The sequence below is a fragment of the Alligator mississippiensis genome, chromosome 1 (assembly GCF_030867095.1).
Source record: "Alligator mississippiensis isolate rAllMis1 chromosome 1, rAllMis1, whole genome shotgun sequence".
NCBI lineage: Eukaryota > Metazoa > Chordata > Crocodylia > Alligatoridae > Alligator > Alligator mississippiensis.
The window spans coordinates 301207778-301222511 of record NC_081824.1 but is presented as its reverse complement, the minus strand read 5'-3'; the positions used below and the strand labels follow the sequence as shown (position 1 = coordinate 301222511).

At 43.6% G+C, this 14734-nt stretch overlaps 1 protein-coding gene across 1 annotated transcript; it reads right to left on the bottom strand.

Moving 5' to 3' along the window:
- Positions 1 to 570: 570 nt before the first annotated feature.
- Positions 571 to 12968, bottom strand: GATD3 (glutamine amidotransferase class 1 domain containing 3). The gene is made up of 7 exons (XM_019487257.2): positions 12793 to 12968; positions 6755 to 6807; positions 5601 to 5714; positions 5245 to 5364; positions 4193 to 4285; positions 3669 to 3825; positions 571 to 3138 (listed from the first exon to the last, which is right to left on the bottom strand). Exons 1-7 carry the CDS (start codon positions 12892 to 12894, stop codon positions 2995 to 2997), a joined length of 783 nt encoding a protein of 260 aa, XP_019342802.2. The 5' UTR covers positions 12895 to 12968; the 3' UTR covers positions 571 to 2994.
- Between the last annotated feature and the right edge of the window lie 1766 nt (positions 12969 to 14734).

Sequence of the window (14734 nt, the reverse complement as noted above, 5' to 3'; positions counted from 1 at the left end):
CAGATTCTCTGGCTACCTATCCTGGCTTGTGCATAGACTCGGAGTCTGGCCTGATCCTTTGGCTCCCTGACTCAACTCTGGTTTGAACTCCTGGATAACTGACCCAGCTGGCCTCCTGACCCCATGCTCTGCCTGACCCTCTGGCTCTCTGACTTGGCTCCCAAGATGGAGCTTCCTGGCTCCCCCACACACAGATTCTGCATGCTCTCCTCAGATCATGGTTGCTTCTTCTGACCCTGGGTGACCCCGAGTCCTGGCTGCCCATGGACCAGTATGACACCTGATAGTTAACTACCATCTACAGGCAAATAGTGTTTTTCAAGAGCTTTCCAATGCTGTTCATATAATATTCCTTTTAACTTCTTACAATGTAAGACATACATTCAAGACTACAAAATAAATAAAATACAGGATCTCTCTCCCCCCAAATGCTCTCACTGACTCAGGTTCTAAAGATATTTTGAACACTTTATTACACTTAATAAGGTTCAAACCTCTCCTTCTCCCCATGGAGTTAATCAGATGTCTGTAAAAATAAGGTAATACCATAATAAATTCACAAGACAGACATATGGAAGCAACTTTTATTTGTCATCATTTGCATGACAGTGATTTACTCTTCATTTCTTGCTCATTTGATAGCCAGCAGTTTCCTACAAAATGGTCTGCACACACAAAGCCAGCATTGTACAAATCAATGCAGTAGGCAGTTTATTCTACACACACAAATATATATTCACTCAGTGATACAGTTTGTACGTAGCTCTTCCTTTAGCTGCATACGTGCTAATGACAGAATCCCTATGACAGAGAATACTATCTTTAAAAAAAGATCACAGTTTAAACAATTAAGGTAATCAATGACAATTTTGCATGTTCTGGTGATGCACTCAGAACCTCCAACTACACCAAATATTTGCTTTGGAGACAAAAAGGATCTGTTTTTTTAAAAAAAGGAAAAGCACCTCTCCCAAGGGAGTGCCTATCTTTTCTTCATCTGAGGATTGGTTAAACAAGGTTACAAGCCAAAATCTTTTTTTTTGTAAAAATTAAAAAAAAAAGTCATTTTTAAACAAACTGTACTAAATCCCTGTTGATTTCCAGTGAAGGGCAGAGAGAGTATTTCAGCCCAAGATCAACAAATAAACTCTGAAGTCTGATGTAAATGGAAACTAAATGAGGCTTACTGATTTATGAGATGCACAACTAAAATACTCATTAACCACTGGCATTTCACTGAACACGACTCATATGAGTTTTTATTAACTTTATGTATATCATGTCACTGCTGCAATACACCAGCCAGCAGACTTTTGTGGCCAGGTCAAAACATTTTTTTTTAGTTTTCCTAATTGGGGCAGTAGGCCTGAAGAGAAAATAATTAGTATATATACTCAGCTTGTCACATTAGTCAGTCACCACATTAAATAGAGTATGTGGAGGCCAAAATTTTTTTTAAAAAATCCTCAAAATCCATTTTGTGATCTTTGAATATGGTCATCCTAGGAATTGGGACTTCTGAAAAAAATAATTTCATGTATGTGGCTTAAAATTCCTGTTGAAGATGTAACTCGGGGCAAGTGTGTTTTAAAGATGGCATTTGTCATAGAAAAGGGCACAATATTAAAGTTAAGCCAACATTATTTGCCTGTGAATAGGGAAAAGGTCTCTTGTCTTCTAGTTTAGTTGTCTATGGAAGAGAATGTGCTGTGGGCTCATATGGAACAAAGTTAATATTCAAGATGAAGACAGAAAAAAATAAAAGCAAAAGCAAATGGGAAAATGTAGGGAAAAAAGATGGAAATACTATAGCATCCTACTGTACGAACACGTCAAGTGATTTCGAAATGCAAAAGGTTCCATGATTAAACATTGTAAAAGGATTATTGGACAGAAGTTAATTTATTTAGCCATCATTCTTCCTACATTTGACTGTATTTCTCTGGAAGAGCTTTGTTATTCTGGTGAGGGGAACGTGGTAGTATCCAGTGTTCACTGCTAGGCAAATAATTACATTAGCATGGGTGATGTCTTTAAACTTTACCAATTACTGCAGCAGGTTGTTTTTTTAATTTCCAGGCCTGTTTTATGTAGGAGGCTTACTGTGCTATTAATCATGGTTAGCGTCCTCAAAATCTATATATTTATAGATAAAGATATGTCCTGCTCCTGAAATGTAGTTTTATTCATGTTGGAAAGAGCAGGTTTTTTTAAAGCAGAAAAAAGCCCCTGAACGAGTAAAGAAAGGAAAAAAAACCTGAGCAACACAAAGCTAACAATGAATTAGGACTTGGAAAATGTGTGATTCCCTTGGTTAAATCAAAGCAATCTTGGCTTTTAGCTCACATACATCTGCATAAACAGCAAACTACAGCAACCCTGCTTGAAACACACATCAGTACGTCTTCCCCAATACCTTTGTGATTCAGATCAATCTCTCTCTCCTCAAACCTGAGCGACATCTGAGCACCCAGACAGACAGGCAGTCTCAGGAAAGTAAAGGTAATGACAGCCGTTTTAACTAAACTAGACAGAAGTGAATTTTAACGTAGTTTTCCAAGAGCAGGAGCCAGAAACTCCAAATGGTGTTAGCCATGTATCTCAAACTTAGTCCAGTAGTCCAGACTGCCACTCTGGCTAATGACTGATGCTCATGCCATTCAATTGTCATGTGAATCTTTAGTATTTTCCTCAGGAATGTTTTGTTGCATGCTGGCTGGCCTCAGATCATTCCCATGTAACCCTCCCCAGAAGCTTAAGTCCAAAACAAGACTTTAGGATTTAGGACACACTGCCTGTACCTAATGAGACATTCTGCAGACCTTTCTGCTCAGAAGTGCTTGAGAATCACTGCAAAAAAACCCCTACTACATAAAAAGGCATTATCTGAATAGAGCTGGGAACAAGATCATCAGTTTCATCAGTGGTTTACAAAAGAATTGATTTTTATTTCTGGTGGTGTACTTCGAATTCAAATCTTTCCTAAAGCTTGTTTTATGAAACACCACTATATTTGCCAGTTAATTTCAGGACATTCTTTACCATGGCCCCAATGCCCTCGAAGATGTGATGCAATTCTGTCTCACACATAAAGGCCGGGGTAGTGACCACCTTGTTTTTCAAGTCCACATGAGCTTCGTGGAAGAGTTAAGGAAAGCATAACCAACCCAGTACTGATAGACACTGACTGCAAAAAGAAACAATGCAAATAAAAACAATCCAAAATATCTTCCTTTACACACAGGCAAACTGAAAACTAGTTCCTATGAAAGGAGTGGTTTTACTTACTTTGCCAGAAATACCTGAATTTCATTGAGACTACAATGCTAGTATTTTATTACATATTACAAGAAAAACTTACTAGTTATGGGTCTATATGAGATCATATGAATGGGTCTGTACATGTATTGCTCACAGCACCTCTGAATTAACTGTGGTGCTGGCTATGCCAAAAGAGGTGAGCATTGTACATCAGGAATCACACAGCTATTGTTACAGCCATGTGCTTCATGTATGGCTATACAACTGGAATAATTTGGAATAGAAGCACACATTTGTGCTTCTATATGGCTTTACAGTTGGAAGAATGTATAAGCCAAGAGTATTCATTGCTTCTCAACTCTCAATTTCTCAATTGACAGTCACCAAATGTTAATGAGAAAGGATATGGTTACTTCTTTGACACAATGTTTTGCTCCTAGTGCTTTAATGGCACCTGCAGTTCCAGCATAAGGCCACTTCCCACCTTCCTCTGCTTCGTGTCCCACAGTAACTTCAGCACCAGGGAGTACTTTTGCTGCCAGGACTGGTGAAATGCAGCACAGCCTGCAAGAAAAATAGGAAATGAAAATCCAAGAAAGCCCCTTCTTTAAAAGGATGAATTGTATTTATAAAGATTTTACAGTCTGTGCTCTTAAAGATCTGAAAGACAAATGTAAAACAGTCATTTCTTCTGTCCAGTATCAAGATTTTCCTGCCCAACAAGTAAATGTGTTTTTTTCATAACTACTTCTCTCTATTCACACAATCTTGAAGGATGACTTTTAAAAAAGCCATGCATGCAAAACACACACGTTTTTTCTACCTTCCATGCCAAACTCTACATACCTACACAGAACTCATTTTATCTCCGCTCTCAAGCTACCACTCCACAGCAGTATTTGTAAGGGCCCAGCTCCTATTATGTACATACCCAATGGGTTTGCCTGCTTTGTGGAACTCCTGAAGGACCCGTTCAACTTCTCTGTGCACTTTGCAATCCTTCCCGTCCACAGCAAAGGTGGATCTGTCACAAGAGACAGTCATGAACACCTCATTACAAAGCTAAGCATTCAGATGTGCACTGACACTCAGAACATCTCTCAACGACCACCACAAGTTAGAATCCGAACTTCAGTGAAGGAGAAGGGACAGCTCCTTGATACAGCAAAAATCTACAAAGCAGTAGAAAATGTGGAGGTGGGAGGGCCATGCAGGCAGGGGTGTGCACGCAGCGGATTGCAGCTCTGCCCCAGCTCCAGACCATGCTGTCACCGCTGCAAGATCCCAGCCTCGGCCCTAGAGCAGCTCCCCACCTAGCCATGCACCCTGCCAATGCTGCTAGGGCCCGTCTCCATGGTCACGGCCCTGCTGCTGTTGGGGTCTCCGTGGACACTGGCCGCAATGACGCATGCAAGGGCTACTGGAAAATAGAGTCCAGCCACTAGCCAGACCTGCCATTTTGCCTGCCCCTGTTTTAAAGAAACACACGGTGCTCCAAAAATCAAAAGAAAATGTCCCCCTCTGTTGACAAGCAAACTTTCTCAAGACAAATACATGCTATTTTTTGAAAGCAAGTTATTTAATAAGTTTACTGACACACAGATACATTGTAGCCAAAACTAAGCACCAAGAAATAATCTGAAACTGAAAGTTTTACCTTCACTTTCCCCACTATGCCACAACAAATCACAGCGTCAGAGGAAAAAAATATTTTTTTATGTAACATGCACTGTTGACTAGTTTTAATAGGGAATTTTTAGTGTGACCAATGGAGAGAGACTTAGGGCTGTCATCTTGCAGCAATAAGAATCATATGGGAAAATCCCAGACTATCTAAGCACTGCACTGAGAACATTATCCCATGGCAATCTCCAACCTCAGTAAATGTATGCATTCTATAAAAAGGCAATTAACTGTTTCTTGTTACTACTGTGAGTTATGCGTAAAGGATTTAAATTACTGCTTACTTAACTTGGCACTCACAGGTTTTTAGCAGCTCCAAAGCCACCAGGGAAGATCACAGCATCATGGTCCTGTGTAGTAAGTTTAGCCAGGTTTGTGATTTTACCACGAGCAATCCTTGCTGATTCCGTTAAAACATTTCTTGGAGAACCAGAAATAAAACAGAAGAAAAAGGCTTTGTGTGTGCAAGCGTTCAAGTATATAAAGGAATTATGTCATTTTTGAAGAGTAAGAAACCATCATGGCTTTGAATAAACATAGCAATAGTGAGGTGACTTCTGAAACAAAACTAGCAGGAAATACAGTACCCATTTGAGATAAAGGAGACTGTATATGGTAACCACAAGAAAAAGCATCTACTTAAACATAGCTTTTACCTCGATTCAGCCTCAGCAGGCTGTCCTTTGGTGTGGTCAACAACGTGCATCTGAAGAACATCTGGAGCATACATCTGAACTTCAGCTCCCTTGCGACTCAGGTGAAACAGTATACTACAACACAGGCATAAAATACATTGAAAACCTTCAGACAGGGGATGTCATAATGGCAAACAAATTACAGCAGGACTTTAATTTGCCTCTAAGTCCTGCTAGAGACATATTCCTTGTTTTTAGAGAAAAAAAGCTGGTAAAGTACCATCAAATAAAACTACACATTGCCAGCATTAATAGAATGTTTACAGTGTAATAGTTGGCCAACAGGGTGCCTGATGAGCTGCAAGCATTACTTCAATCCCTTTGGCTGTCTATAACTATTTCAGTGATCAGTTGGCCTTCCTTCAGAAATGGCAGCAAAAGTCACACCAAGAGATATTAAGATGAACATACCTGGTGTACTATTCTTATAAGTAAATGTGGCTCAGAAATGAATGCTCAGAAAGCTGGCTATAAAATTAAATCTATGATTCAGGTGGCATGAATGGAGGAACTAGGGGTACTGCTCAAGAGAGCAGGCCTGTCTCAACATTTCACTACTCTGGTTTAGTAGTTGGTAGCCATACACTGTGCCCAATCATTTCCCTCTGAAACACCGTGATATAAGAACGTATTGAGGAACATAAAGCTGGGACAAAATAGTGGCATCCCCTGGCTGTCAAAAAGATCCCAGAGGGAAACCACCTACCATCAAGGCTATTTCAGGGTAGTACTTAGCAAGTGGAAATTAATTTGATATGAAAAAATGCTCTATTGTGAAGGAGTGTACTTGGTAGCTGTGTTGGTCGGAGACAAAAAGACATACAAAAAACTAGAACTCTTGGTTCCAAAATGATACCTTTTATTAGACCAACTGGAAAATGGCAAGAAAATTGTTCTTTTCTGCATGGACTTTTTACCATCTTGTACCATCTACACTTTTCCCAGAGCCTGACGAAGGGATTTTGATCCCAAAAGCTTGAAGAAAAGGACAATTTTCTTGCCATTTTCCAGTTGGTCTAATAAAAAGTATTATTTTGGAACCAAGAGTTCTAGTTTTTTGTATGTCTATTGTGAAGGATACATTGCTAGAACTTGAATTACACAAAGCGGCTTACGCAGAGGCTTCATGGATTTCGGTACCATCATAAACACCACATCCAGACAAGACCTGCAATAAAAAATAAAATCAAGACCATAGTTCAGACAAGTTATCTATTTCCCACACTACGCTTTGGGGTCTTTTACAAACATTTGGGAATAGATATAGATCGCAGTGACACTCTTAACAGACATGGATATTGGCCTTAGTGCTGATGTTTAACCTGCAGAGAGGAAATGTGCTATTGATCGTAGCCTGTCACATTGCAAATGGTTCCACAGTTCCCACAGACTTAAACAGCAAACCATATTCGATTCTGCATTTTTCCCACACTTCAAAAACTGAATGAATATCAGAAAATACTTACAGTTATAAAAAGTGATTAAAAACAACGCTATGGGCTTTCATGTTCCCAAATCACAGAAGAGGGTGCTTGTACATTACATGAAACACATTCCTGTCTTGAAACACATGGAAAGAAGGGGTGTGAAGGTGCACTTCAAGTAGAATTTACTATGCTCTTTTCCTTATTAGATAATTTTTTGTCTGAGGATCCTTATCTGGGTTGGTTTAGCGTCCCTTCCAACCCTGCTATTCTATGATCAGAGGCTAAATTTTTTGAGAAACTAAGCAAACTACTCTCAACTGAATTTCTCTTATAAGCTGATCTGAAAGCAATACTGCCAACACATCTGCCCATGTCAGTACCCTGAATCCACCCTGGTTATCACTGGAACTAAAAGAAAGTAAAGAGAGCAAGAGGTAGAGAGAAAAAGAGCTACTGTACTTCTGTAGCGCTACTTTGCTCATTTGATAGCACTATGTATGTCATCAACTTTTTCTGTTTGTGAGGGTACATATTGACAGAAAATAGAAAAAAATATTTAAAAATAGGAAAGTATGAATCTAAAACCTAGATAACCCAAGAGGATTGCCAGTTCCTGAAACTATTATAAACTCATGTTTTAAAAAGTGACTACAATTCCAGTTGGCAAGGATGGTATGCACTCAATAACTAACACCTTAACTCTGACTCTCTACTCATTTGAGAAGATTAATGAACACTTTATCAATTACTTATTCCACAGACACACAGAAAAGTGCAGGTGAAAGGGACCTCAGCTGGTCATTTAGTCCAACCTCTTGTTCAAGGCATGATCATCCCTGTATAAACTCTTTCACTTAAGTATTCATCTAACCTGCTCATAAAAATTTCCAAGGATAGAAAGTCCACAACTTCTCCGGATAACATGTTCCAATACTGAACAACTCCCAAAGTGAGAAATTCTTCCTAACATTCAACCTACATTTCTCTTGCTACAAAAGAAAAGTACTGCCCCCTATCCTGCCCCATCCCACAGCTCCAGAAAATAAATCAGCACCATCCTCTATAAAACTATCCTTCAGGTATTTGAAGACTGTTATAAAATGCACCCTCAATTTTCTCTAATCTGGACTGTGTAATCCCTACTCATTCAGCTTTTCCTCCTAAATCTGTTTCCCAGGCTTGAATCATTTTGGTACTCTTTGCTGGTCTTTTTCTAATTTGTCCACATCTTTCTTGAAGTGTGGTGCCCAAAACACACACTCTGGATTTTGGCAGTGAGCCCTGCCCCCGCTCATCCTGCTCCCCTCCTCCTGGTCCCTCCACAAGCCCTGCAGGCCAAATACCGTGGCTCCTCAGGCTGTATCCTATGGACACCTCCTCCCAGTGCCACTGGTGATGACGAATTTCTCCACACAATGACCCAACCAGTTATATATCCGTCTAACAGTACTTTCCTCTAGACCAGTGGTTCTCAACCTATTTGCCACAGCGGGCCACATTTGCTTCTCTCAATGTGTTACGTGGGCCACGCTCACACAACTTACTTCCTGTGTATCCATTTAAAAAATGCTGGGTATCCGTTATCTGACAGTAATGCAATACAAATCAATATTCTGTAATACCTCTCATTTTTACACTGTCAAATGTCTTTACTCTTTTTTTTTAACAGGATGTCACATGGGCTGTGCTGGGTCACATGCGGGCCATGGGTTGCAAGCTACTGCACAGACTGCATTCCCTTAGTTTACTAATGATATTACTTGCATGCATATATATTTGACCTTTCATATAAGACATTTCATAAATTTACCGAGCTCAATTTTAAAACTAGTTAAGGTTTCTGCCTGTGCTACCCCAAAAGAGAGGCTATTCCAGAATCTCACTGGTCTGATAGTTTGAAAACTTGATTTTCAGCCTGAATTTACTCTCAGCCAGTTTATAACTGTTTGTCCTTGAGCCAATCTTGCCCTTTAGCTTACAGAGCTCTTCTTCCTTTCTAGTGTTTATCTCCTGATGTAATTCTAGCAAACAGTCATATTTGCTTCCAGCCATCGTTTTGATCCCCTCCCAGCCTAGCAATCCCTTTCAACCTTCTCTCATAAAACAGACCCCCTTTCAGTTGAAGGGTAACTAGGGTTACTAGGTACCTGTTGCAGTTTGAGTTCCTCTTTCCTGAACAAGAAAAATAGACTTGTACACAGTATTCCAGATAATTCTCATTAGTAGCATTAACACTTCCCTGCATCTACTGGAGATGCCTTGCCTAAAAGTGCATTTGCCTTTTTCACAGTTGCCTCATTGGCAGTCAAAGTGATCCTGCAATCAACTGATACACCCAAGTCTTTCCCTTCCTCTTTTATTTCCAAACAGTAAGCCCCAAATTAGCTGCAGAAAATATTGTAAGAAGTCCCTAAATGCATGACTTTGTACCCTGTGATACTAAATTTCATCTGATTTCTCTCACTCCAGTCCTCAAGGTCATCCAGTTCTTCCTATGTAAAGCATCAATGCTCCCTCCCATACCGATGATGCCTCCCAACTTTGGGAAATAAGCAAACTTCATATACCATATTTTCTCGCATTCCACAGGCCCACAAATAACACGTGCCCCTTGGTTTGGGGAGGCAGAATAAAGAAAAAAAGATTTTTTTTTCAGAATTTTAACTGCCACAGCACAAGCTCACAATGGCTGAATGCTGGCCATGTACAGAAAGGGGAGACTTCATTCCCCCGTATCACTTACCCGCTTCCTGTAGTTCCACAGCTACAGTTTTAACCCTGTTACAGCTGCTGGCAAAAGCTACTGCCATTCCAGCATGGAAATCAGCTCCCTCACTTAATGAACATACCCCAATTTTGGAGAGCTATTTTTTTTTTTTGGAGTGCATGTGGTATGCATGTAGATATGGTTTCTGTACTGAGGTTATTCATTAAAATATTAGATTAAATCCGTCTCAAGACCTGAAGTCTACTAGTAAGCTTTCTCCAACTTTTTATTACAACTGTTTTTTTCCTTTTCAGCCATTTCCTCTCACCTTACCATTTTTCTACTAACCCTCATCTTCTCCCACATAACTAATAGTGTCTCATGTGGTAATCCATCAAGTGTTTTATTCTAGTCAAAAATGTGTTTTAATAGGCTTGCATCACATATTAATTAAACAGTACTTTAGCAGTGGGGGAAGAAGTACTACATTTGTTATTTTCCCACTACATAGTAATAACCTTCCCCTTCAACATCACTGCTACTGGACCTGTGACTTCATGTGTTAGTTCTTTCAGATTTTTGGAATGGAAATTATCTGCTTCCTCAAATATCTGAATTTTGCTTCTACTTTGACTAAGGCAACTTCAGTTTTCACACCCCATTCCTTTAGCCATCCTGTCTCTGCCCTGTGTTCAATATCATTGTTGTTACCAAAAAAACAGCATAAAAAAACAGTAGCTCACCTTCAGTTGCTACCCCAGGGATGTCCAACTTCCAAGAGGCTAGGAATGCACACCTTGTGGGTCACACCAGGAGTGAACTACACGTTCCCAGGCCACTGCGGTACTGTGTGCCCATACAGCCATACCCTTCACTTTGTGCCCACATATGCTTTCTGCTCCCCCTCCGCCACTGCACTGTGTGCCAACGTGACCCCAGACTCACCATCTGCTCCCTGGGCTGCACTGCCCAAACCCCAGAGGCTGAACATGGCAGCTGGAGAAGGGGGAGCCCAGAGCTACTGCAGCCCGAGCAGTAGGGGAAGTGGTGGCGAACAGGGGCAACCTAATCTCTCATGGGCTGCCTACAACCTATGGGCCACTAGTTGAACAGCTTTGCTCTACCTCATCCTCAATGCAATGTATCACTTCTTTCCTTTTTCTCTGTCTTCACGTGGCTAGAAATCCTTTGCTACTTGCTTTAATTTCACCATATCATCTAACAAAGCAGGCTGCAACCTACAAAACTTCATGCCCCCAAATGAGTTAGCCTCTAAGGTGCCACCCTTCCCTGTCTTCTGCCTAACTTCAGATTAACACAGATACTCCCCTTTCTCCTCTGTAAAGGTTTAAATGTTGGCAACTGTCTTCATCCCTAATCTTCCTGACCTCTAGGACGCAGCTTACTTTGCTGATCCATCCCTTTTCTCCAGGCTCTCCTTACTCCTACTTTCCTTTTTTTTGTTTTTGCCTTTTAAATTTTGTCCAGTTAGGTCTGGAGCCCTTCTCTATAACTTTTTTCCTGTTTGCTTGGGATACAGGTTCTTGCCAGTTTTTACAACCTGATTTACTGAAATCCCAAGATCCCTCCTCCCCATTCAAGCGTGAGAGCTCTTCAGTCCAGTAACTGCATGAAGCTAATTTTGCTACTTTCTCAGAGTTTGCCCATTTGAAAAATGACAGACCTGTTGTTAATCCTTACATAAAACTTAGAAGTAAATCAATGTATGAATGCTTGATCCAAGGTTGTTTTCTACAACCAGTTCTATAATATGTTCATACATCACCTCCAGCTGGTTCGGTGACTTGATGAATACCGGAACCCAACCATTATTAGTAACTTTTATTTTCCCATGTGTAACCAGAAATGTAAGGTCTTCCACAATTCCAGATGTGCATCTACCTATATAGCCATGCTACTGAAATCTCTCTAGCCATATACAATCTGACCCTTGAGTCAACTGCCCATTTCAACCTGCCCCAAATGATTCTGGCCTAAACACATTCTGCACCATCCCTGCAGTTGGGTTTTTTGGGGTTTTCTTTTTATAGTCTATTGCTGTCACACATACAGCAAACAAACCCCATCATTTTATCTTTGTTTCTATAAGAGATGTTCTGTGATATACTAGCAGCCTTCTGGTTCCCTTTTTTTTTTTTTTACTTACTACATCATTATAGGAGCACCTTCATTTCTGCTGCACATTTCAGCAAGTGTCAAATTCCCTATTCCTTTGTACCATCCTTCTCTTGATGTTCATATTTGCTACAGGCATCATTTCTACCTCATTGACATAATTAGGTCTTAGATGCTCTCGGATCCTAACCTTATTGAAGTTATCAAGGGAGAAACTAAGGCACTTTTGACCTTATTTACTTCCTAGAAGTTGTTGCTACCACCCAGATTTCCCTCTCCAAACTATGTAACCCACCCCCTCCCACCAGTAATGCCTATCATGTCAGAGGGAGCTGCACTGGCATGTACAATTAGGTTGTGTATGAGCATGCACATACACATGTGCATGTACATGTGCATAACTGTGCGCACGCACACGTGGGCCTGTTTGCACATGTGTACGTGTGTCAGTGAGTGTGCATGTTTGTGTGTGTACATCCTGTACTCATGCATGTACTGCTACTGCATGTGTGTGTATCTCCTGTCTGTGCATGTGTACTGTCTACTCTGTGTGGGGGGGGGCATGCTTCTGTGTATGTGTGTGCACGTGTATGTCTGCAAAAGTCTGCGTGTGTGCATGTATTTGTGTATGTGTGCACATACTTTGGGTGTGTGGGCCCATGTGCATGCACTGTCTGCATGTACCGTGTATGCATGTACTCTGCGTGTGTATACGTGTGTGCACATGCCTGTATGTGTGCATGTGCGCATGCAGTGCATGTGTGCGTGCATGTGTGCGTGTGCACACAGGGTGTGCGCGCGTGCGTACACATGCGCCCCTCGCCCGCCCCGCGGCGCTCCCCGGGCCCAGCTCGGCGCGGCGCGGCCGGCCCCGCGGACTCACCACGGCCACGCGGGCGGCGGGGCGGCGGGCGGAGCTGTGCAGGGTGGCCAGGGGGGTGGCCCGCAGCGCCGGGCGCAGCAGGGGCCGGCAGCACGCCAGCATCGCGGTGCCGCGACGGGCCGGGCCGGGACCAGACGAGCTGGCAGCGGCGCCTCCCTGTTCCCCAGGGCAGGGCGGGAAGCGGGCGGGCGCGGCCGCCGCAGCAGCTCCCGCTAGAGGCCGGAGGGCCGCTGTCGCCGCCCGCGTGAGGCGCTGGGCGCTGCGGCGGGAGCGGCAGCAGCCCTTGCATGCGTGCCCTGGCCGAGGGGGGAGAGGGGCGCCGGGCAGAGCTTCTCTCCGCGACAGTCAGGGCCGCCAAGCCTGGCTCTACATCTGACCCTCGAGTCAACCTGCCCCACACGATCCTGGCCCAAGCACTTTCTGTGCGGCCAGTCGGGTGAAAATCTGACCCCTCCTTGCATGAGGTGTCAGACAAAGATATTTCAAAATGTAGCGTCTTTTGCAACGTGCGTCTGCGAGCTCTGTTTCTATAGGAGATGCTCTGCAGTATACAGGCAGCCTGGCAGCCGTCCTCCCTCAGTATTTGTAATGCCTTCTGGTTCCCTTCCTGTAACTTAGTGTCTCAGCACCAATCTTGGCTACCAGGAGACCCTCAGGGGGCGAAGCTGCTCGTGGAGGATGTGACCTGCGATGCTGTCACCTACGCCAATACAAGGCTGTGACCCCATGGATGTGGTCTAGGCACTGAGGTGCCAGGGTTGCACCTTGCACAGTTTTGCACCTTGTATGGACTCGATGCCAACTGTCCCGCAAGAAGCCTCGTACAGACTCCATGCCATCTCCCTTACAAAACTGCAGTAATTGCGCGTGAATGGTGCGCACCCCTAGGCGTCCCCTTCAGCCTTGCCTTTCCCCTTCTGCAAAGCAAGGCAGCAGCTGGAGATCCCAGGCAGGGGGAAAGTCCCTCCCACTCTTCCTCTGGTGAAGGGAGAGGAGATGCCTCATGCTAAAAACTCCCTGTTTCTTCCCTGCCCTGCCTGGCCCAGGCTCCCCAGAGGGGGTTTTGCTTTTAGAGGGGAAACGGAAGAAAATGACAAATGCGCGGCAGTTTTCATAAAAGGCCCCGTGTCATCTCCGTTCAGTGCAACCGTGTCTTAGTGCAAGGCCTGTGTTGTCATCAGACTGGATCTAATTTGGTTTCAAAGAAACCTGTAAATGTTGGACTTCAGTTTTCAACTGGCCTGTTGTGGTTTAGCTCGGTGGAGTTCTCAAATCTTTTTTGGATTTGAGGTCCCCCTCACTCGCAACCCCTGGCCCTGCCAGTGCTTACTCCCAGCCCACACCCTCTCAGCCCTGTTAGTACCCCTCCCTCCCAACTCATTGCCCCCAGGCCCCTACTGTGTAGGGCAGGAGAGATGTGGAGGGGGCATGGCCCAGCTCCCCTCAGGCCACCCGTGCTGCCCCCCAACCCACCTGCCCTCCAGCGGCATCCTTGCAGCAGCTGAGCCAGTCAAAGCCCAGAACAAAGAGCATCCAGCCAGAGCCCCCCACCTGGAAGCAGCCAGTGCTCATGTGCCACACTTCTGCCTCCTCATCCCTCAGGCACAGACCCCCTGAAACCTGTTTGCAGCCCCACAGAGAGCCACAGACCCCCACTTGAGAACTGGTACTCCTTGGGCCCTGATACAAGTTACACAGTGAGCCATCAATCGGTGTTAGCACTAGTTCCAGTTTGGAGCAATTAGACATTCAGGTCAGCAGGGAGGGACCTGGGGGGCTGAAAGTCACCCCTCCCTTCATTCCAGGCTTGCCCCCTGCCTCCCACCAGTTTACTTGTAGCCACCTGCGCTCTGTCCTGACTGAGTAGACAGGGAAGGGTTAAGCTGCCTGCCCCACACCACTGCTGCCAGGGTGCTACTCTTGGGCCCCTGGCACTTGGGCA

Coding starts and splice junctions, on each gene's coding strand:
- GATD3 (XM_019487257.2), bottom strand. CDS start 12,894: ATGCTGGCGTGCTGCCGGCCCCTGCTGCGCCCGGCGCTGCGGGCCACC. Junction 6,808..12,792: donor CCGCCGCCCGCGTGGCCGTG/GTGAGTCCGCGG, acceptor TTTTTATTGCAG/GTCTTGTCTGGATGTGGTGT. Junction 5,715..6,754: donor GAAATCCATGAAGCCTCTGC/GTAAGCCGCTTT, acceptor CCTGTGTTGTAG/TATACTGTTTCACCTGAGTC.